General features: G+C 45.0%; 1 protein-coding gene across 1 annotated transcript in view; it reads left to right on the top strand.

Moving 5' to 3' along the window:
* Positions 1 to 18,842, top strand: part of CPPED1 (calcineurin like phosphoesterase domain containing 1) — a 103,553-nt gene extending 84,711 nt beyond the window's left edge. The window contains exon 4 of the mRNA XM_047714079.1: positions 16,858 to 18,842. Coding sequence (XP_047570035.1) covers positions 16,858 to 17,087 — 230 coding nt within the window. The 3' untranslated portion in view covers positions 17,088 to 18,842. The remainder of the gene's footprint in view (positions 1 to 16,857) is intronic.
* Positions 18,843 to 24,979: the final 6,137 nt, after the last annotated feature.

The raw sequence follows: 24,979 nt of genomic DNA, 5'->3' as shown, positions 1-24,979 counted from the left end.
CAAGGCGGGAAGTGGGGCTCCACTGCAGCCGTCCCCCTCCCCGGGCTTTGGCTGTGCAGGCAGCTGGGCACCTGCAGGCCTTCGAGAGGAGCGGTTTCCCAGCAGAGCTGCTCCATCCCCTGGATTGTGCAAGCTCAGGTGCTCTCAAAGGCAGGGGAGGCTCGTGTCCTATAGAAGGCTTAAGTGAGTCCTGTGGGCGGAAGTGGAAACATCATGTTATAAATGGGACCCAGGTCCCCCTCGACTCCGCTGGCTGTTGGCACGATGACTCTGACCGGCGGCTCTCCCTGTCTGCTCTTCTTCGGGACTAATGTGGCCAAACCACTTCCAACCTGATGAAGCTGAAAATGCCCAGCCTTGGTCCTCTCTGGGCCACATCTGTGCCATCGAAAATTATAGTCCCCTCCCCCCCCAACCTTCTTGTAGTTTCAGTTAAGAGGAACCTTGAACAGGGAACAATATAATTTTTGTTGATTATTATGGAGTGGAGGCAAGAAAAATATAAATTCTTTTTCTTTTTTAAAGATTTTATTTATTTATTTGACAGAGATCACAAGCAGGCAGAGAGACAGGCAGAGAGAGAGGAGGAGCCAGGCTCCCCGCTGAGCAGAGAGCCCGATGCGGGGCTCGATCCCAGGACCCTGAGATCATGACCTGAGCCGAAGGCAGAGGCTTTAACCCACTGAGCCACCCAGGCGCCCTAAGAAAAGTGTAATTTCTTGAGGGGAGGAAATTTTTTTAAAGAGAAAGAAAATTCTCTTGTGGTTATAGATTATGAATGAGTTGGCCTTGGGTGAAGGTCAGTTCACCAACCGGGCCATTAATTCCTACCCAATCCAAAAGGAAAGAGAGAAGAAAGGAAAGAATCCCAAGAGGAGGCTGTGGATCCTCAGACAAGCCAGATGTTTCACATCACGTGAACCAGATGTCTGGGAAGACGCCCGAGGTAACCAGATGTTTGCGAGCTCCGTAGGGCCCCCAGGAGAGGCTGAGACACGAACCCAGGCTTCCAGCAGCATCCCCGGCCATGAACGCCTGTGCCCCGGTAATGAAGTCCTCACCAGCAGTCCAGGGCCGCTCACCCCCAGCAGCTGGCTGGGTCCCCGCTCCTGCCGGAGACGAGGCAGCCCTGCGCCCAGGTCAGCTTCTCCCTACACCTGGGAGTCTCTTGCTGAGCAAACAGATAGAGGTGGGCTCCTCCTGGAGTGGCTGGGCCATGAGACTCCTTCCTCCCAGGAGTGGTTTCCTCCCAGGTCCCCGGTGCTCTTTGAGAAGCTCTGCTAACTCTGAGTTTCTCCACGTACCCGAGCACTTTGCTTAGCTGAAAGGCGCGGAACCTGCCTGACCTCCCAGTGTCGAATGATCATCTGACAGCCTGGATTTTGACATACTGGAAATACAGTTTTTCCGGAGTTTATGGGGTGGTTCTGAGATAGAGCTGTATGTTCTGAGCGGAACAATGAAAAGATAGTGTTGAGTGACTAAAAGCAGGTAGCACATCCGCAGATCGCAGACCCCGTTTTTTGTGAAATTGTTTATATTTGTACATACGTCTGTTGCTATAGACTGTATCTTATACCCGTGTTATTAGCACAGACAATTTAAGATATCTGGACAATACACACAGAACCAAAATGGGAAGAGAAAGTTCATCTTTTTTTTTTTTAACATCTGACCTTATTTTAGCAAGCATCCCTGCTTTTCTTTCTTCTGAAATTCAGAAATACCTTATTCAGAAATATTTCAAAGCTTATAGAAAAGTTGCAAGTAAAAAGAACACCTATATTCATTTTACCCAGATTTATCTGGTGTTTTATCCCAGGTAAATATCATTTATATCATTTGTGAGCGATATTGCAAATATATATATATTTTCTGATCTATTTGAGGGTACACCGCACGCATCACGTGTGTTTGTTTTATTATCCCTTCTTACACAAAAGGAGGACTACTGTGTAAGATTTTTGCACTCCATTCACATAATTTTTCCTAGATGTCATTCCGTATGCGTTCGTGGAGCTCTGCCTGACTTTCCCCTCCCAGCTGCGCCGTGTGTACCGTAGCTCATTTAGCTGCTTTCCTGAGGCCCGTTACTTTGGAAGGTAGAAGCACAATAAAGATAAAGAGTGGAGAGGAGACTTTAAAACCACGGGAAGAACAAGCAGCAGCTCTTAATAGAAAGCCTTTGTTATTTGTAAAGTGGGTGGGGCCGTGGGAGAGGGCAGCCCCCAGGAGCCCTTGGGCGGCCTTGGGACTCACAGAGTAATAGAGGTGTCTGGGTCCATATGACCTGCTTAGGTCAGTGTCTGAGGGAGGCTCCCTGGAGCAGGGAAGTGAGGACACAGGACAGGGCCAGGAAACAAAGCTAATAAGCAAGGGTATGTGCTCAGGATTTCAGCCTGATCCCGCCGGAGCTCCACGGCACGAATCACACCACACACACCCCCAACCTTGAGGCAGAGGGGCCACATCCTCCAACCCATACATACAATAATCCGTTAGGGGTGTGGAAAAATTAAAAGTAATGCACACAATGAGCCTGGTTTACAATGCCTGCCTGGCCCATCTCAGATCTTCAGAACATGGGAGCTATTTCTATTAGGGTCCTCATTCCCTTTCTTTCCCTCCCCAACTGCACCATAACAGCTTTACTGACAAACCATTACCATCGACGTACCATACAGTTCACTTATTCAAAGTGTACAGTTCAGCAGTTTTCAGTCTGTTCACAGAGCTGTGCATGCACTGCCACGGCCAATTTTAGAACATGTGCATGACGCTATAAAGAAACCCTGCGCCATTCTGCAGCCACTCCCCATTCCTCCCTCCCTGCCCTAGAAATCTACTTTCTCTCGCCGTAGATGTGCCTATCTGTTTGGGGTATTTCGTAGAATAGGAGTCCTCTGCTACACGGTCTCGGGGCTGACCTTCTGCACTCGCGTGTCATTCATTCATTGGCTGTGTGTTGGTTCAGTTGTTCGGGTCTCAGGAGCAGCGAGGCTGCGAGCAGTTAGCAGCCAACCCTCCCAGCAGCAGCACCAGCTGCTGGTGCACCAGCATGGAAAGTGGCCTAGCAGGGATACCAACAGCAGCCACCAGCATAAATCGTGTGCGAGGGCTTAGTTAAGAGTAAGAGGACAGGGATTATCCAGCATGATTAAAAAACAACAACAACAACAACGAGAAAGGAGAGCAGTTACTTGGAATTTCTGGATAAATGTGTTGTTCTGGACAGACTGTCTCCCTTTTAATCTTTGAAAGGTTCTGCCTTATAAGTTCACCAAGGAATGAAATCTCAGTGACCAAACTCTCACACCCTTGGTGGGAATTTTAGTTGCTCTCTTTCCTTAAGGATAATTTGACAGTCAGATCCAAAGTCTAAACTATGGGAATATGGAAGACTAAATTTTTCCCCTGAGATCAGGAAAAAGGAGACCTTGTCTGTTTTCACCATTCCTTTATAACAGCATATTGGAGGTTCCAGTCATTACAAAGTGCAAGAAAAAGCATAACAATCAGAAAAGAAGAAATAAAACTGTCCCTATTTGCAGATGAGGTGATTATTAACTTAGAGAATCCCAGGAATCTACAAAACAATTACTAGCATAAATGAATTTAGCAAGATCTCAGAGTATCAGGTTAATAGACACAAGTCAAGTATATTTTTATATACCACCAGTAAACACTTGTCAAATGAAATTGTAAAACTAAATGAATTTGCAATAGCAACAAAAAACATAAAATACCGAGGAATCCCAAAGGACATGTAAGGCTTCTGCCCTAAAAATTATAAAACAGTGCCGACATTAATTAAAGAAGATCTAAGTAAATGGAAAGATAGACCATGTTCATGGATTGGAAGACTGTTGTTAATGTGGCATTTTCCCCAAAGTGATCTGTAGATTCAACATAATCCCCATCAAAATTCCTGTAGTTTTATTTTGGGTAGAAACTACAGGCTGATTCTAAAATTTCTGTGGAAATGTAAGTTACCTAATTGCAAAATGATTTTGAAAAAGAAGAACAAAGTTGAAAGACCTATCCTACCTGATTTCACAACCAACTGTAAACCTCCAGTGATCAAAGCTAACATTTGGTATTAAAAGGTAAACAAATTAATGGAACAGGAAGTTGAGTTTGGAAATAAACCCGAACATATATGGTTAATTACTTTTCATCGCACGTGCTGAGGCAGTTCTGGAAATAACCCCAGGGCCCATCAGCAGTCGGATGGGTAAACAAATTACAGGGTATCCATACAATGAAATATTACTTAGCAATAAAAAGGGTGAACTCTTTTTTTTTTTTAAGATTTTTTTATTTATTTATTTGACAGACCGATCACAAGTAGGCAGAGAGGCAGGCAGAGAGGGAGGAGGAAGCAGGCTCCCTGCCTGAGCAGAGAGCCCGATGTGGGGCTCGATCCCAGGACCCTGGGATCATGACCTGAGCTGAAGGCAGAGGCTTTAACCCACTGAGCCACCCAGGCACCCCAAAAGGGTGAACTCTTGACACATCCAGTAATATGGAGGAATTTTTGAAAATCATGCCTTCATGATTCTTTCATGAAAAATTTCAAAATCTTTCAAAATCATGCTACGTGAAAGAAGGCAGGCCAAAAAAGAGCACGTACTATATGATTCTAGTATATGAAATCCATATTAATCTATAGCAACAGAAAACAGGTCAGACATTGCCTGGGCCAGGATGGAGGAAGGGAGTGACTCCCAAAGAGCACAAGGAAACTTTTGGGAATGGTAGGATGTGTTCATGATCTTGATCTTGGTGATGGTTTCCAGGTGCGTACATGTGTTAAAATTGACCAAATATATGAAGTTTATGCTTCTTTAATTATACTTGATGCTGTACCAAAAAAGTGGAGGTATTCTTTGACCCAGAAGCAGTTCAGCTTCCTTGTAAAATGTGGAAAGTGTTGAACCTAGAGCTACCTTCTTTGTACATGTGGTGAGGTTATTTTTGCTCTGCAAAAGGGCCTTGTGTTTGTCATATGATATTAATAATTCAGTGTTTCTGTTAAAGAGATAATCAGTGATTTAATAATTGATATTATAATGGCTTTCATTCACTAGGAGCCTACTGTGTGCCAGGCACAGTATAGCTGTTTCCAAGAGCAGCAGCCTTGCAAGGTAGCTGTGTCTGTCTCCCATTTTACAGATAGTGAAACTAAGGCCATGCAGTTACAAAGAGCTGACGCTGGGATTGGATTTCCACATCTGCCCCACTCCAGAATGGCTGTGATCCGTGTAGCAGCCACATGTGGCTGGTCCAGACTGACGTGGGCTCGAAGTATAAAATACACACTGGATTTTCCAGACTTGGTGTGAAAATAATGTAAAATTGGTAATATTTTATATATGATTATATGTTGAAATAATATTTTAAATAGTGGGTTAAAACACATAACTAAAGCTAATTTCACCTCTCACTATTTCCTTTTTTAAAGGCAGCTACTAGGAGGTTTAAAATTACCCAAGAGGCTCACATTATGTTTCTCTTGAGCAAGACCACCTCAGAGCCCTTTCCATTTCACGTCGTCTCTGTAAAGGACAACTAGAGGGCACCTGGGTGGCTCAGTGGGTTAAAGCCTCTGCCTTCAGCTCAGGTCATGATCTCAGGGTCCTGGGATCGAGCCCCGCATCAGGCTCTCTGCTCAGCCGGGAGCCTGCTTCTCCCTCTCTCTGCCTGCCTCTCTGCCTACTCGTGACCTCTGTCTCTGTCAAATAAATTAAAAAAAAAAAAAAAAGCAACTAGAACGTTAATTGAGCAATGTAGATTTATATTTATTGAGTGCACACTGTATGGTGGTTGAATTTTATACTCTTCTTGGTACATGTGTTAACTCTATAAGCCCATTAGACATTTAATTTTAAGCAAAAACTGTCAGCACACGGTTTTTTTTTTTTTAAATGTTTTAGATCAGAGTTACTTTTTTAGATGGAAGGATATGCACACTTTTAATTTCAAGTAAATACAGAACTCTCTTTCTGACCATTGGTACAAATGCTTTGAATTATTTTATAGTTGAGTAATTGTTTATGGAATAATTTTGTGTTCATCAGAGCATTGTTCTCTGTTGGGCAGATACACTTGTCTCCCCTGGTCAAAATGGCATTCATAGTTTTACAGACTACACATTACTGTTTTCTTTATTTGTGAGAAGTACAGAAAGAAACTTCTAGTTTTTGAGGAATTGAGAAACTGTGGCTGAATTTTGAGCACCCAAATGTTTTTTTTTTTTAATGACTTTTTTTTTTCTGCAATTACTAGGGGTGGCCCACCTCTCCTTTTTGTTAATAAAGTTTTATTGGATTGCAGCCATGCCCACAGGTTTACGTAACTGTGAATGATGGCTGCCCTCATGCTATGAAGGAAGGCACAGTTGAGTAGCTCACAGAGATAGCGTGGCTTTAAAAGATTTACTTTCTGACCCCTTACAAAGAATGTTTGTAGACCCTAGGTCAGTTAGGTTACAAGCCGTCCTTGAGAGAAGTTCCGTGAAAATGCCTTTAAGACCCCACTTAAGTTAATGGGAATTTGGGGATGGGAAGGTTTGAATTGGTGAAAGGCTAAAACTGGCAGTGATGGGATGCTTGGAGGCCCCCACCACGAGGAGGAGGAGGAGGATGCAGGCTTGAGCCTGACCCTTCGCTTGTCTCCATTCTGGCCAGTCGGTCTGGCCCCCCTGCCCTCCAGCTGAGTCGACTCTGATTTGGAATCCTAGTACTGCCACACGCTCCCCTGGAGAACTCACAGAAGAATTTCTCCCATGTCACACGTCTGGCGAGGATCAGAAGCACGGAGAAGGACCAGGGGGGTACCCGTGGGAGGTAATGGGTCAGCAGGAGCCGTCTGGTGGTGACTTTCTTCACTCACGTGGCCCGTCTCTCCTGGGCTTTCACTTTCCCTCCACTTGGCAGGGGTTTGGTTAAGAGCACCGACTCGGGGCCAGACCCCTGGGCTCTGATCGCAGCCCTGCCAGGGAGGGGCCGAGCGGGGCAAACGTGGCATGTGTCTACGTCTGTTTTCTTCATCTGCCAAACTGGGGTAGTAACTGTGCCTTCTTCATAGGGAAATGGAATGGCTCACACGATTTAAAAACCTGTGATGTGCTCTTCTTCAGAACAGTGTCCGATAGGGAACACTCCATAAATATCACTTGTTACCATTATTACTACCACAAGAAGACTACCCTGCTTCAAGACCCAGGGCAGATGTGAACACAGAACGGGCAGAAGTGCAGGGTGTCCCTTAGGTCAAAGCCACCCCCTCCAGGAGGCCTTCTTACTGGCCCTGCGGAGTCGTGATCCTTGACACTTTGTACCTCTAAGGTAATGGATAGAGTCCGCCTGATCCAGGTACAAATCTTTGCTGTGTGACCCCAGGCAAGTCCCTTAACCTCTCTGTGGCAACCAACTCAAAGCCCTAACCCAGTAGTGAAGAACCTCTTACTTAATGGGTCACGTGGGCTGTACCCTGATTTTGGAGCTGCGGGCAGGGACCGCCATCTCAGGGCCCTGCCTCTCCGCGACCTGCCTGCGAATTTCTTTACCTGCAACACGGATTATTTGTACCTGTTTTCTCTCCGTTCACACCAGTTTTTTTTTTTTTTTATTTTAATGAGTCATGTTTTTTTTTTTTTTTCCCTTACCACTGAAGCAGAATAAATTGAGTGACTCATGATTTACAACCCAGGTTTCACTGTCACAGCTGACGATGTGAAGATGCATACCATTTTCATAAATGTATACTCAGGGTAAAAACAAAAGCGGCCCAATTCAAATTTGTGTGCACTTTCCGGGCTTAAGTAACACTAACGCATTAAGGAAGCCAGTTTTTAATATTAAAATTGCACTGGGGTCCCCTCCCGATTTCCTGATTGATTCGAAGCGAGCTTCCAGTATTAGAATATTAAATTATATGGAGATTGCATGGCTATCCTCTGATTGATTTGAAATGAATTTGAATCAAGACAGCTCAAAAATAGCTTTTATCGCATCTTTATGACTTGATACCATGGAGGAATAAATCCGACGCTCACGCCACAGAAGCAGTCCTCTGTTGATGCGCATGGGCTGTCTTTGGCTTGGGAATTCTTCTGGGAGTAATTTAAGAAGATGCTTGTCATCTCCTTACAGCGGTTCGTAATTCAGAAACAATCTATACGTAATACTCAATTAAGGAACCATAGAGGCATGTCGGCCCCAGATGACCGATGAACAGCCAGAATGGAAACTCTGCACAACTCTTGAAAACAGTGCTAAAATCAATCCCCCGTCAGGGAAACCGTAGTTTATTAATGCATTCCTTTCCTGCATTGAGTTGAGAATCAATGCATCCCCATCAAAACCTCATAGAAAGCAGAGATGGGTCCTCGTGGCCTGTCGGCGTGTAAAGGGCAGGATTGTAACCTGGGCAGAGACTACATCGCCAGGTCTGCCCCTGGTGTCTGTGTCCCCCTCCAGCAGTCGGCTGCGGGCAATACCGGGAAGGAGACCCGGGGTTGATGAGCACCTGCTGAGTGCTGGGTACTGGGTGCTGGGTGCTTGCTGCCCAGTTCTGTGCTCTCCTTCAGACCTCTCTGCCATCCGTGAGACAGGTGTTAATGATTATTCATCTCAAAAGGGTGGAAGTGCCCACAGAGGGCAGCGGCCCACCCGAGGCCCCCAAAGGACAAGAGTCAGAGTCTGCAAAGCCGGTTCAGCCCTTGGGTGAGTTTTCCAGATGCGTAACTTTGTTCCTTCTCCCAGCCTTGGTTTTCTCATCTGTAAAACAGGTGATTCGAGTCTCCATTGGGAGGATTCTGCGGGATGATGCTTGGAAAGTCCCAAGCATCCTACCTCTGTCCTCCTTCCAAGCTATCCCCATTCCCCTCTGCCTCAATTCTGCCCTTACGTGCAGGAGGACTTGGAGGACATATGCGTGGTTCAGAACTGCTGGACTTCCCAGGAGGTGGGAGTAGAAGCTCCCACTGTCAGCCACCAGGCTGCTTCTGGCTTGGCTCCAGCCCGGGAAGAGGCTCCCTCATGTCCCTCCTCAAGTCTCATACCTTGGGTTTCGGTTTTCACTGGGCCAGCCAGGAATAGCCCAGAGCCCCGAACTCTGCCCTAGAACTCCTCAGAATGGAGTTATTCGTACCCTCCTCCATTTGACCGTCCCTTAGTACACTTACTCCATGGCCATTCCACAGTGTCTTGCTCAGGACCCCAAGATGTAAAGTTCCTGATTGTAATGGTGGGGACGAGCGGGGCTCTCTTGCCAGAGGGGAGCCCATTCTGAACACAGTGGCCCTGCTCTCTTTCATCTTTATTGCCGGTCTTCTTAGGTATCCTTGTTAATTCCACAGTCCTCGTTTGGTCACACTTGCTGTGACTTGGGACATTAACAATAAACAGTGAGCCCTGAGGGGTTTGTGGCGGGAAGACAGATAGCAGGCACACGGTGGACCAGCGCAGCTGTCCCGGGTCCCCCGAGATCTGCTTTGAAAGTTCTGCAGGTCACTTGAACAGCCCCATTAATGCCCCTGTCTCTATGGACGCCGATAAATATGGCGTGAAATTTGGACATAAATGAGTTTTTACAGCTAATTACGGCTAATGCGAGCCATTTTCAAAATTGCCAAACATTCCTTCCAGAATATTAGTTCGCAACTATGAATTAGGAATAAAGAGCCAAATTCCATGCACATAATCTAGTACACAACAAAATAATAACAATACTAAGTGGCTTCTGTCTCGCCACAAGGACATCCCTGAGGCCCATCTAACGCATAGGCTCCCACTGAGCCTCCGGTGGCACCAGCCATAAAGCTCTGAAACCCCAGGAAGGCCATGGAGGAACCAGTCACTTCCACGGTCCTCTGGTCTGTGTGGTCAGGGCTGTTCAGCTCACCAGCTGTGATGAGGACCATCTGGGCGCCCACCCCGGGGCTTCAGCTGTAAGCCGCTGACCTGCCCAGCTCGGGCCCTGGCATGGTGGCACCGCCATTCCATCCCTTCTCCCCGCCACCCCCCGTCCATCTGGCACGTCCCCTCCACACTGTTCACAGCACCTTGATGCTCGTGTCCGTGACCGCTGACTGTGACATTATATCACAGTACAAAAGAGGAGAAAGTGATGCCCCTCGCTGATCCCAGCCGCCCACGCTCCCCATGAAATCACCAGTGGGAGCAGAGGGCATGTATCTGAGTTCAGCTGGGGGGGCTTCAGACGCATGTGCACACACCTTCTTAAGCATATGCTCTTTGTTTTACAAAGCCAGGATCACACAATACTTTTGTAACCTCTTGTTGGTATTTAATAATATACTTGGTGCCTTTCAAAGCCAGTACACATAAATCTACCTCTTTTTAAAAACACACCTGCTGTAATTTATCCACTCCTCCCATAAATGACCTTCACCGCCAGTGGCTCGGTGAACGCCGTACCCTGCATTTATGCCCTCAAACGCAGCACACGTACATTTGACTCCGCATCAAATGCAAACCATTCCATCACCACAAGGGTCCCTCCTGCCAGCCTCCTATAGCTCTTCCCACCCCCGACCCCCTCCACCACCATGCCTGACTCCTAGCAGCCGCATCTAGAATTTTCTCATTTCAGGAATGCTACGTAAATGGAATCCTATAGGATGGAAACTTTGGAGTTTGGCTTTTTCAAATGGGTGTCATGTCCTTGAAATCTCTTCCAGTTGTCTGCATCATTCCATCGTCGCTGCGTGGTTTTCCATGGCGTGGGCGGACCACAGTGTCACTGTAGACCCCACTAAAGAACTTGACGTTGCCTCCTATTCCTGGCTGTTACATCCACGTACAGATATTTGAACCTAAGTTTTCATTTCTCTGGGATAAATGTCCAGGCGTTCTGTTCCCAGGTCATACAGTAAATGCAAGTTTAGTTTTTTGCGGAATTCCCACTGGCACTGCGGGAGCCATGTGGTTTCTCGGCCCCAGATCCAGCGTTTGGTGCCAGGGCCATTTTAAAATTTCGTGTTTGATTTTTTGTTTGTTGTAGTCATTCTGATTCCCACCCCCTCCCCCACTGCTTTGCTGATTGAAAGCTACATATTCCATTTCCGTTCTTTTGGAAATTATCTGTACTTTTTTTTTTTTTAAATTTAGAACAATTTCAAATCCACATAAAAATTACAAAGACAATACAGAGACTTCCCATATACCCTGCCCCTAGATTCCCCTGTTAATAGTGTCTTACACCAGTATGGTACATTTGCTGCAAGTAATGAACTGATACTGATACACTTTCATTAACAAAAGTGCATAATCCAGTTCCCTTGCTTCTTACCTAATGTCCTCTTTCTGCTCTGGGGTCCCCTCTAGCATAGCACACCTGACTGAGACATCCCACCTCCTTGGTCTCTGCTCTGTGACAGTTTCTCAGAAATTTGGACTCGTGGATTTATTTTTTATACTTTGGGTTATCATTCAACACTAGTTTATTTTGGTGCTTCAGTTACTAAGGTTTGGCTGTGGGTTGATTTCTGTGTCCCTCTGACATACCCCCATCAGTGCGAGTGTTGGAGCACGTCCTCCCTTTCTGGCCCATCAGGATGCTCCAGGCTCATCTTGTATATTTCCCACCCCGGCCCCACAGTCAGCCAGGTCTCCAAGGAGCCTTTTACTGGAGAATGGTATTAGAAACCAAGATCTGGACGCCGGGGGTGCTCATGGCCTGTGTGTGCCCCTGCTTCTTGGTACTGACAGCGGACTGAGCGAGGATACGGGTCTGCATACTAACCTGTGTCTGTACACATCTGTAAATGTTTCCCTGGGTCATTCTCTGTCTTTAACTTGGTATTAAGGTAAACATGAGTTTGTGCTGATGTCTCCACCTCTGATCTCTGCCACATAGGTTATTCTGGCTTCCTCCCCTTCCCATTTTTTTGTTTTTTGTTTTTTATTGAGCTATACCATAAAATTCGCATTTTTTTTCAAATATTGATTATTTATTGAATGACTTTTCTATAGCTTTTGGGTATTCACTATATTTTTCCACTACTTCTGTTTTCTTTTTTTTTTTATTATTAATTTCTTTTCAGCGTAACAGAATTCATTTTTTATGCACCACACCCAGTGCTCCATGCCATATGTGCCCTCCTTAATACCCACCACCTGGCTCCCCCAACCTCCCACCTCCCCGCCCCTTCAAAACCCTCAGATTGTTTTTCAGAGTCCATAGTCTCTCACGGTTCATCTCCCCTTCCAATTTCCCTCAACTCCCTCACCTCTCCATCTCCCTATGTCCTCCATGTTATTTCTTATGCTCCACAAATAAGTGAAATCATATGATAATTGACTCTCTCTGCTTGACTTATTTCACTCAGCATAATCCCTTACAGTCCCGTTCATGTTGATACGAAAGTCGGGTATTCATCCTTCCTGATGGAGGCATAATACTCCATAGTGTATATGGACCACATCTTCCTTATCCATTCGTCCATTGAAGGGCATCTTGGTTCTTTCCACAGTTTGGTGACCGTGGCCATTGCTGCCATAAACATTGGGGTACAGATGGCCCTTCTTTTCACTACATCTGTATCTTTGGGGTAAATACCCCGTAGTGCAATTGCAGGGTCATAGGGAAGTTCTGTTTTTAATTTCTTAAGGAATCCACACTGTTCTCCAGAGTGGCTGCACCAACTTGCATTCCCACCAACATTGTAAGAGGGTTCCCTTTCTCCACATCCTCTCCAACACGCGGTGTTTCCTGTCTTGCTAATTTTGACCATTCTAACTGGTGTAAGGTGGTATCTCAGTGTGGTTTTAATTTGAATCTCCCTGCTGGCTAGTGATGATGAACATTTTTTCATGTGTCTGATAGCCATTTGTATGTCTTCATTGGAGAAGTGTCTGTTCATGTCTTCTGCCCACTTTTTGACATGATTATCTGTTTTGTGTGTATTGAGTTTGAGAAGTTCTTTATAGATCTTAGATATCAGCCTTTTGTCTGTATTCTCATTTGTAAATATCTTCTCCCATTCCGTGAGTTGTCTCTTTGTTTTGTTGACTATTTCCTTTGCTGTGCAGAAGCTTGTGATCTTGATGAAGTCCCAAAAGTTCATTTTCACTTTTGTTTCCTTTGCCTTTGGAGACATATCTTGAAAGAAGTTGCTGTGGCTGAGCATAATATTCAGTGGTTTTAATATATCCATTAGCAGCCACTACTGCTTCCTTCCTAGCAAGACACCCCTTATCCCCTACCTCCCTCAGCCCCTGACAAGCAATAATCTTTCCGTCTCTGGATTTGCCTACTCCAGACAGTTCCTATAAATGGAATCCTACAGTGTGAGGCTCTTTGCATCTGACTTCTCTCACTGAGCGTGAGGTTTTCAAGGTCAGTCCACATTGGAGCACGTTGTCAGTGCTCTTCAGTCCTTTTGACAGCTGCATCAGCTTCCATCATAGGGATGTGCCCCATTTTGTTCATTCATCAGTTCAGATGGACATTTTAGGTTGTTTCTGCTCTTTTGGCTGCTATGAATAATGCTGTTGTGAACAGCACACACAGGTTTGTATGTGGCCGTGTATTTTCCTTCTCCTGAGTAGATGCCAAGTCGTGGAACTGCCGGGTCACTGGTCGCTGTATGTTTAGCACTTTAAGGAAACACCAAAGTGTTTTCCAGAATGGCTGCCCCATTTTACATTTCCACTAGCCCTCCACACGGATTCTAAGTCTCCAAATCCCTGTGAATGTTTGTTATTTTCCATCTTTTTGATGATAACCATCTTAGTGGAGACGAAGTGAAATCTCATTATGGTTTTGATTTTCATTGGACTGATGATTAGTGACATTGAACATTTTTTCATATTTTTCATATTCATCTCTTCATATTTTCTGGATGTTCGACCTTTATCAGATAGGTGATTTACAGATATTCTCTCCCATTCCATGGGTTATCTTTTCATATTGTTGATGGTGTTCTTTAATGCACAAAAGTTTAAAATTTTGATGAAGTACAGTTTGCCTCTTTTTAATTTGGTTGCTTGTGCCCGTACATTTTTAAGAAGCATGTTAATTATGCATTTTTTCTAGCAAAATATAATTATTTTCATTATTTTCATTTCCCTTCCAAACGTGACAGTAGCTTTTATGTGATTTAATTATCCATTGAACTTCCCATCTTGACGTTCTTGAGCTCTAGTTTTACATTTAAAAAGTAGAGGTTTTCAAAGATAATCAGTAGTTAATTAAATTTACTAAAATATTTTTATCAGTGTTAGCACATCACTGTTTTTTAATAGTTCATCCTCTCCTTGCTGAACCGTATCTTGTAATCATTCATTCAGTGAAGGTTTGGAAGTGGTAAACTCTTCGTCTTCATATGCCCCAGAATATATTTCTTTTGCCCTTTAACTTGAATGATGGTTTAGCTGGGTATAAAATTGGAGGTTCACAGTCGCTTGCCCTCAGCACTGGAAGACATTACTCTTTCATTCTGTTATTGCTGGGGGGCCTGCTGTCTAATTGTCATTCCTTTATAGTATTTTTGCCATATCTTTTTAGGGTTTTTGTTGTTCTTGTTGTTGGATGCTCCACAATATCACCATGATATACATATAATATATATATTATATATATATCAGTACAAATTGATTATTATTTATCCTACCTAGTACTTTATATCTGAAGGCCCATATATTCCTTCATTTTGGAAAATCCCCAGGAGTTGTTTCTTCAAGTTACTCCTATTATTATCCTCCTTTCTCCTGTTCCACCTCCTCTGAAGCATACATTGATACGTCTTTATCCATTCTTTGGGTTCTTTGAACCACATGTTCTTATTGCTTGTGTCTGAGTCTCCATGTTGTCTTTTGGTTGGTTCAGTTGCCTCCATTCTGTCTTTTAATTCACTGATTTCCTCTCTGATTAGTGTCCAGTTTAGAATTTATCCCATTTATTGAGAGTTGTCTTTGTGTTCTGTTTTAATGGCTATCTTTAATGGCCACTGTTTCTCAGCTTTCATTACCAGTTATTCTCATTGAAATTGTGCCTGTTTTGTTTCATAACACCTGGTTCTTTTTTTTTTTTTATAGATATCAGTCTTTTATTAAGGACTTCCTGATGCCCTAAACATAGTAATTTTAAATACTTTACAGGCAATTTCATATCATTCATTTCCTCTGGAGTGAATTCATATTCCTGATTGAGTCTGTAGACTGTCTTAGTATGAGATTTCTTCACAAGGTGTTGGTATTTTATTATTATTATTATTATTATTTCAGATTCAGTTGAGTAAGAGGTGATTTCAGCTTTGGTTTTTCCTTCACTTTCTGTCTTGAATAACTTCTCTTTGTCTAGTGGTTTGGGTCTCCTTCACCCCAACCCCTCCCCGGGACCAGGTCTTAGAGTAGAGCTTGAGGGCCCTTGCCCACAGTAACACTGAGAAAACATGTCTCATTTCCTAGACTTGAGCCTGTGTCTGTCCTTCATTCCTAGACCCACAGATCGCTACCAGCCCTCGCCCAGTGCTCTGCCGGAGACAGTTCCTGCCCGGTTCACGAAAACCAGTTACTAAATTTTAAGGAATGTTGTGAGCTCCTTGTGAAACAACCGTAGTAAGCATTAAATTCTACAAAATCACCATTAAATAAATTATATTAAAAAGCAACGGTAATAAATACTGAAAACTGATTATTTTCTAATTTTCTTGCTACGTGTTGCCATTACCCTGCTGGCTAGGCAGCTCGCAGCCTCTGTGTCTGTGTAGCAGAAGCACTATAGAACAGCATGCTACCAGCCATCCCCTCCCTCGTTGGGGCAGTGACATCACGTTGGCAGTTTATTTATTTATTTTTTTTTTTTAAAGATTTTATTTATTTATTTGACAGAGAGAAATCACAAGTAAGCAGAGAGGCAGGCAGAGAGAGAGGAGGAAGCAGGCTCCCTGCTGAGCAGAAAGCCCGACGTGGGGCTCGAACCCAGGACCTGGGATCATGACCTGAGCCGAAGGCAGCGGCTTAACCCACTGAGCCACCCAGGCGCCCCACGTTGGCAGTTTAAAATGAGCCGCCCTCAGAGGGCTAATCACGGGAGATGAGCAAACATTATAAATTGGTTCTCGCTTATTTTCTGGAGGACTTGTAAGAAACCCCCGCCTACCGCAGCCCTAGCCCCAGGCAGCCGGCCGCCAGGGTCTCCTGCATTCCCTTTCCACAAACACAGGTTCCCATGCCTGCCCTCTTTCAGTAGGGGCCGGCCTTTATTTCCTTCTGTCACAGAAACTGCTGGCAGCCTCTCTCACCCTCCAGGAGCTTCACTCCCAGCAGCACCGTGACCCCGCTCATTACCCTGCCTTTCTGCCTTGTTTCTCATGCATGGAGCTGTTGGTTTTGATTCCGAGGCGACTTCTGTCCTTCGGTTTTCTCGTGTAGATTTTAGCCATCACGGCTCTCGAGTGTGGAGTGGAGGAGTTACGTTAAGTGCAGAGCTTGCTGTGCTGTCTTGATTAGAGCTCCATGAACGTCGTTCTTTGTAGACATTTAACTCCCATCAGATGGCTGTTTACGCAGGCCTCAGAATATTTCCTTCCGCCTCCTGTATCTCTCCCGAAGTCAGTCCCTTTATCTTCTCTCTTCTCGTTCCCTTAGCCCTTCCTTGTACCACTTATGACAAATGTGTTAGGATGTTGTATCGATGAAGTATCCCTGAGAGGATTCTGGACGTCACATATGGAGTCTCCTCGCTTATTATGCACTGAGTGATATTAATGCATTTGATTGCACAACATACCATATTGATCTCAGAAGGAAGGCCCTCGCGGAGCCCGCAAATTCCCAAAATGGAAATCCTTGGCCCCCTAATGTCTTGTTCCCTCCCCCACAGGTGTCACAGCTGTGTTCTCAGGCCACTACCACCGGAATGCCGGAGGCACCTACCAGAACCTCGACATGGTGGTGTCATCAGCCATCGGATGCCAGCTGGGCCAAGACACCCACGGGCTCCGAGTCGTGGTGGTCACCGCAGAGAAGATCATTCACCGATACTACAGTTTGGATGAGCTGAGTGAAAAGGGGATAGAAGCCGATCTCATGGGCCTGATGGAGGAAAAGTGACTGCCACTGACAGTCTGTTCACGGTTCACTTCCACTGGTTTCTTACTTTGCCAGGAATTGCCACTGCGCATGGCCCCCTGTTGAAATATAAAAGTATTCTAGGCAGATCTGTGTCCTTTTGCATCATTCAGAGAGCTGAGTCCTATCATCCTACCCTAAGTTATATTCAAAATAGAGCTGCCCTCCCTTTTAAAAAGTGGGGAGTGGGGGAAGCCTGAAAACAAAGGAATAAATGGAGTCAGAGTCTCGCTGCCTCGGTGTTTGAGTCAATCCTCCTAATGATGTGTTTCTCAGCTCCGCTTGGGAAGTCGATCGCTTCCCAGTCGCTACTGGGAAGTGTGGTAAAAATCTGCCTGTCGCCCTCCATCCCACCTTGGTATCCAGGTGTGGTGTTTGATAATTCCGTGAACAAACCACGTCTGATTGTCTTAGTTTGTGTCCACGACTCCCAGAATGCCAAACAAAAACAAAGGTCATCGCCTTTCCTTCCTGATGAAACAGATCACTGTGTCCCGTTAGCAGAGCCGCGTGGGTTTCTTTGTACAAGGAGCTGAGTAGACAACACTTGCTATTAAATTTTGACCCTCCTGCTGTTGTCACGATGCCGTCGATGCTAGTCCGAGTTGAATCTGCCTTCCGGGAGACAAGAAGCCTCCTTGGCCCACACATTGGCCGTCTCTAAAAGCCTCCCCCAGAGACGAGAACTGAAGCCCCCCAAGAGCCGTCTCTCAGTCCATCTGAGTTTGTTCACGGTCACGTCCAGCAGCGCAGGAGGTCCACAGGTGGGCATTCTTGTGCAGTGGAAATGGCCCTCCACTTACAGGCCTCTTCGCCATGTCCCCTCGGACAGAAAAGGGGGCATCAAGGCGGAGTTCTGAATAGAAACAGAGCAGAAACCCTGGTGGGGGCAGAAATGGTGCGTTCAGCCCCGTGACCTAAATTAGCACCGACTTTGATGATACGAACGAGGGGGTACAGTGCCCCTTGACAAAGGAGCGGGGGTGGTTTAAAGTCAGCACCGTTGTTATGGGAGCTCCCTTGCCGCCACTTCTCTGCGTCTGCAGACAGCCGTGTGAGTGCCCCTGTTACCCCACCCGGCGGGGACCCTCAAGCACTCCCTCCTGCCAGGAACATCTCAGCACCAGGCCGTGACAGCGCCGTCAGACCCAAACGACCAGCTACAAACGAACTTTCAAAGTCCATTAAATCAGAAGACTTCCTTGTTAAGAAGTTTTCGTCGATGTAGCAAAACCGTGAGACATGAAATAGAAGGATAATTGGATATGTAAATTCCTAAGAAACAAAAGACAGGAAGTTAATTATGCGACAGGTCAGTGATGCGCCCGAGCTCATTGTGTTTGGCACAGGAAAATTTTTTTAAAATTTCAAAATTAGAACGCCCCTGTTTTAGTATTTTGCCGCAGTCTGGTTTCCCATTCATTTTTCTTGACAACAGGTGTGGATCGAAGAGGTCAGGAACAGGAGTTCAGTATAAGGTAATAAGCCACACGTCTGGGGCCTGGCTTGTGCTGACTTTCAGAGTCAGACGCCAGAGTCGTCTGTGCAGGTGTGGGGCTGCTGGGGGCACAGGGAAGAGGAATCCCAAAGGACCAATGGGGCCCTCTGCATTGAGTGATGTACTCAAGGGGCTCAGCAGACTGGGGCACTTGAGTTGCGGGGAGCAGAGTGGAGAGAATTCAGAGTAATGGAAATGAAACTTCTAAGTCCCCTTCCCCACAAACCTGATACGTAAAAGAAGTGATTCAAAACACGGCAAAGATACGCAAAGAACAGGGGACCATACGAAATTCTCACCATTTTTAAAGTAACCAGCGGTATTTCCTGATGTCCTTTGGTTCAGAAAGATGATTTTGGAGGGGCACCTGGGTGGCTCAGTGGGTTAAAGCCTCTGCTTTCGGCTCAGGTCATGATCCCAGTGTCCTGGGATCGAGCCCCACATCGGGCTCTCTGCAGGGAGCCTGCTTCCACCTCTCTCTCTATCTGTCTGCCTCTCTGCCTACTTGTGATCTCTGTCAAATAAATAAATAAAAATATTTAAAAAAAATTATTTTGGAGATGAGCGTGTATTGTTCTGATAATAGCTATTTACCAAGGCATTCACTTATGATTGCTTTTTCTTTAAAAAAAAAAAAAAAGCACATTAAATAATAAGTGCCTTATGCTGTAGAAATCAATAAAATCCTCCATGATCCTAAGCACTGTGGTGTTGAATGCTTATTACAAGCTAAGTACTTTTTTAAGTACTTTGGCTCGGAGAGGCGGGGCTCCTTGGCTGAGATCACACCCCTCATCAGTGGGGAAGCGAGGCAGTCCAGCCTCGAGATGCCGGCAGTCCAGACGTCTAGCCCATGCTCCTTAATACGATCATCTCTTTCCTAGAAAACCTTTTTCGTGGATGAGAGGTTTGGACCAGCTCAGCCTGTGGCAGTATTACAGTATTCGGCACCATTGACCAACCTGACTGGCCGGCAACCCGGTGTGAACTGGGAGCCCTGGGACTCGATCCCTGGGATTGCAAAGCCCAGACGCACCCAGTCCAGGGTGGCAAAGCCCATCCAGATGGTTGGAGGCAGAAAATATTCCGCAGCAGAGACTGGAAGACTGAGGTGAACCGGTAATGGACCACAGGACCTGGCTCTGCCCATGTCCGTAAACACTTTGACCCATGATGCTGCTCCTTGTTTACAGTTCCCATCCCGGGGAGTAGGACCCCCACATCTCTCTCAAGTCAAGTAGTGCCACCCAGCGCTCCCCTTCCAGTTCATTATTTTATTTTATTTAAAGATTTTATTTATTTATTTGACAGAGATCACAAGTAGGCAGAGAGGCAGGCAGAGAGAGAGGGGGAAGCAGTCTCCCTGCTGAGCAGAGAGCCCGATGCGGGACTCGATCCTAGGACCCTGGGATCATGACCTGAGCCAAAGGCAGAGGCTTTAACCCACTGAGCCACCCAGGTGCCCCTCCAGTTCATCATTTTAATTAGGGGTGGAAATAGGGAGGCTGCTAAAAGGAAGTTTATTTAAAGAGACCTAAAATTGAGTTGTCAAGACTCAAGTAGGTTTTCAGACAGAGGTGGGGAGATTCCTAACTGCGTTCACATCTAACAATAAGTAAGTTTATCTCTAGAATTTAGTCATGTTTCCTCTGAGGTTGGAGAATAGGGGTAGTAAACGTTATGGAACTGAGCAAACAATGTTTCATAATATCTTGTGGTTTCCAGCATTACAAGGTTATCAATCCCTGATAGAGACTTGCAAGGCAAACCCTAGTTTTAAGCCCAAATAATAACACTAGGACCGTTTCCCTTACATGCTACAAAGGATACCGAGTTACATACAACTGTAGGACCTATATACACATAATACAGCTGAACATTATAGTCTGTATTCTCATTGAAATCTTTTGAGAAAAAGTGCCAAAAACATCATTTGCATTTGCTTGAACTCTTAATACTTATTCCCCAAGTAGTGCCTAAAAAACAGCTCTGTGCCGTCGTGAAATTAAGCAGCAATACAGTATTGAGCTGGGGGGAAAAGGAAGATTTAGGAGTAAATTGTCAAGGCAAGTTCTATTAAAAGCTTTCTGTAATAGACACCAGGGATTTCTTGATTTCTTGTTCACGTAACCTTACAGTTTTGGTTACACATGCAAGAGATAGTACTTGACAGGCAATATTGATTTTTTTTTATAACTTCATAAAATACTGTCTTATGAGAGAGTTCATAGGGATATGTGTGTGTGTGTGTGTGTGTGTGTATGTGTATAAGGATTCTTGGAAGAATAATAATAATGATTTCTAACATCTTTCTAGAAAAGAATTTACTGACTAAATTCTTTCCTTCAATGGGGTTTTTTATTGCCGTTATTTCTTTACCATTAGATATTATACAGATATATACAGATTCTATTTTTTTCTTTGGATAAAACCTAAAAAACCTATGTAGGTTAAAAAAAAAACAACCTATGTAAATAAAGTCGAATAATCACAAGTCACCTTTCATTATCTGTTCTGATCCTTGTATTTAAGAAGTCTGTTTCTTCACGAAAGAAGCTTGGCACCTCTGTGGAATAAAGTTCGGACTCCTTCCTACGACTGCCCAGGGCCCCTTCCCTCTGCCCCAGACCTCCTTTCAGCTTTGTACATCCCACTTTGTCAAACATCCCACACCCTTTGTACTGGGTGTTTCCTCTCCCAGGAACTGGCTCCCATCACATTTTGATCTTAGCTCCACCATCACTCCCCACAGTGCTCTCTTCTCACCACCTTCTCTGTGGTTATCCCCTCATCCCTGGACGTGGCCCTACTTGTGCTCCTTGTAGCACACACGAGATTTTCTGGCTTCACGATCCTCATGAGCATTTCCCTTCCAGCATGCAAGCTCCAGAGCCCTGTGGGCCCAGTCCGACTCATTAGCCATTCTTCTCCCAATGCCTAAAGCCATGCCTGGGGCGTGGGGTGCCTCAGTGAATACTTGGCAGTGAATGTAGAATGAATAAGGTGAGCAAGGATATCATCATCAATGCCAACACTCAACAGGGGCGGAAGGAGGGAGAGGAAGCCACATTCCTAAGCCTGTGGCAGTTCTGTTGGGACTGTCCTTAAAGTCAGGTTTTGTCAATAAGGCCACAAACAACTGGCAGCATCACTGTTCTCTTTGGTTCCCCACTCACAGTGAAGGAATTGGGGGTAATGATCAAGTATCCTTGACTCTGAGTAATTCTAAGCCCAGCTCATTGAATGAATACTGTGCTAGTAACCAAAGCAAGTTAGCCCAGAGAAGGGTCTGATTCTAGATGAAAGGTTAAATGGGAAAATGTGAACGAGATGGCTGGAAATAGAAGTCTGGGACTCAGAAGAAGTGAAAGTGCCTCTTGGAGGTGCTACCAGAAGAGGTTATGTTCTATGAATGACATTCCTGACCAAATTTGGCCACCTTGGAGTAGACCTACTCCAAAAAAGTAGACTTTTAGGGAACATTTTGGTTTCAGCAAAAGAGGCAAAGATGGAACCCAGCAAGGAGTGAAGGGGAATCTTGCTGAACAGTTCAGGCTGCTGCACACTGAACAAACAGGGAAAGGAATTGGCTTTACTCGCAGTTTAGTGCTTACAGCTCCTCACAGACCAACGCTCTTGTACACAACTACAATCTCTTAAAAAATCTACCTGTTGAGTTGGAGAGTGGAAAAAAACAGGGAACTCAAACCTTTCCCTCTTTCCTCCACCCCACACTTTTTGTCCTTTGTAGAGCAGCACATTATGGATGGATATCTTTGTTATAAAAAAAAAAAAAAATTCACCATCTACCTACCAGAGAAACCAGAGAATCCTGTGTTGCTGGAGAGGGAGGAATCCCAGAGGGGAAGACAGCTGATAAGGAATCCCCTAGTTCTGCATGTGAACTTCACACATATCTCTGGCTTACCCCTAAGTGTGCACGAGCAGAACTAACAGGGCAGCAAAGCCCAAAGAATTGAGTGTGATTTAGACAGCTGCCCTGAGCAGGCAACAGAGAGCTCAGCACGGAAGTCTAATCAGGTTAACTGCCTACTGATGTGAAAATAAAACGTCAGCAATCTTCAGAGGAATATAACAGAATCCCAGTTCCCTGCAACAGAACGTGCATGATGCCCAGAAAGCAATCCAAAATCACTTGTGGAAAATAAACAAAAACAAGAAGAATATGTGGGTTACTCTAAAAGGAAAAGACAGCCAACCCCGAGATACCCCAGATGCTGGAATTACCGCACTAGAACAGGAAGCAGCTATGCTCTTGCTCACTTGGCAGTGGAATGTATGCTTACATTTCCAAAGCAAATGGATTGAGTGTCAAGGAAGTCTATCTCTTCTGAAAAATAGATGTATAAAAATAATCAAATAGAAATTTCAGAACTGAAAAAATACAGGATCTGAAACTTTAAAATTCTCTGGATAGGCTTAGTATCCAGAATGGGGATGAGCGACCGTGAAGACAGATGAATAGAAATTAACTAATGTAAAGGCAAAGAGAAATAGAGTTGGGGGAAAAAAACCTCAGGGACCTGTGGAACAATGTCAGAAGGTCTAATATACAGGTCATATGTGTCCCAGAGAGGTGAGAAATAATGGAGCAGGAAAATATTTGAAAAAATTAAAGCCAGCAACTTCCCTTACTTGGTAAAAGGCAAAAAAGTCCGTGAACACAGAAAACAGGAACTGTAAGACAAAATATCACCCAACTGGATTTTATAAAGACTCCACTCTTCAAAAGACACCACTAAGAAAATGGAATGCAAGCCATGGGCTGAAAAAGACATTTGCAACACATTTATCAAATAAAAGGCTTGTATCCAGAATGTGTAAAGTGCTCACAGTTCAATTTAAAAAATAGTTAATTAAAAAAAAGTGGGAAAAACACTTGAACAGCTACTTAATGAAAGAAAATATATGAATGGCCAGTAAGCACGTGACAAATGCTCAGCCTCACAGCCTCTCCCACGTGGCTGTTCCTGAGTTATATCCTCTTCTAAGAAACTGGTAATCTAGTAAGTGAAATACTTCTCTGAGTTCTAGGGGCCATTTGAGCAAAATAACCAAAACCCACAAGCGGGTTGTTGGAACCTCTAGTTTGTAAGTGACCAGTCAGAAGCACGGGGGACAAGCTGGACTCACAGCTGAAGTGGGAAAGGGGACAGTCTTGTGGGACTGAGAGCCCTAGGCTGTGGGATCTGAACCATCTCCAGGTACAGAGTGTCGGGATTGAGGTGATTTGTAGAACACCCAGCTGGTGTTGCAGAATTGCTTGGTCATGGGGAGCAGGAGAGGGGTGGCAGAGGAACGAGGTGGGGAACCCACACACTTCGTAAAAGAAGCTTCAGGATTGATGAGTTCTGTGAGTGGTGAACCAAGGAAGAGCGTCTCCTACAACTGTACTCAAATACTTTCTTGTTGAAAATATTAAGGGGTCCAACCGTGTTAGACCATAGTTTGGCAATTTCTTTAAAAAAAAAAAAATTCACTGGGGCGCCTGGGTGGCTCAGTAGGTTAAGCCTCTGCCTTCAACTCAGGTCATTATTTCAGCGTCCTGGGATCGAGCCCCATATCGGGCTCCCTGCTCGGCAGGAAGCCTGCTTCTCCCTCTCCCACTCCCCCTGCTTGTATTCCCTCTCTCCCTGTGTCTCTCTCTGTCAAATAAATAAAATCTTTAAAAAATAAAATTTCACTTCCGCCTGTGATGCAGCCATTCCACCGCTGGAGATTTGCCCAAGAAAAATGTGAACCTATTTCCATATAGAAACTTGAGCCTAACAGCTCACTCATAATAATAACCCCAAACTAGAAACATCCCAAATGCCCATCAGGAACTGAATGAACAAGCCAAAGGCGGCACATTCATACGATGGGATATGACAGAGCACAAAAAGGAAGGAATTACTGATGCCATCGCGTGGGCGTAACTCCAAGTTACCACGCTGAGTAAAAGAAGTCACACTTTGTCCATACATTTAAGTCAGTTCCACTGACATCAAGTCTAGAAAATGCAGACTAACCTATGGTGACAGGAAGCAGATCAGTGGTTGCTTGGAAACGGGTGGAGGAAGGGATGGCCGGTAAAGGTGGCCAAAGGAAAGTTTCAGGGGGATGGAAGTGTTCTGTGCCCTTTTGCGTAGTTGTTACACAGGTGGATAAACTGCCAAAACTCACTGAAGATTTTAAATGTGTACAGCTCAGTTTATTTTACATAAACTGTTTTACCACAAAGTTGAGGCATTTTGTCATGGGTGACACTTGTCTCCAGAGCTCCTGTGCCTCTGAAGACAGACCGAGGTTCGAATCCAGGCTCTCGGGTTTTACTGTGGACATGGGTTCTCTCGCAAGACTCGCTATCCTCCCG

The sequence above is a fragment of the Lutra lutra genome, chromosome 18 (assembly GCF_902655055.1).
Source record: "Lutra lutra chromosome 18, mLutLut1.2, whole genome shotgun sequence".
NCBI classification, from domain to species: domain Eukaryota; kingdom Metazoa; phylum Chordata; class Mammalia; order Carnivora; family Mustelidae; genus Lutra; species Lutra lutra.
The sequence above is the reverse complement of the archived record's forward strand: the minus strand, read 5'-3'. Positions and strand labels throughout refer to the sequence as shown.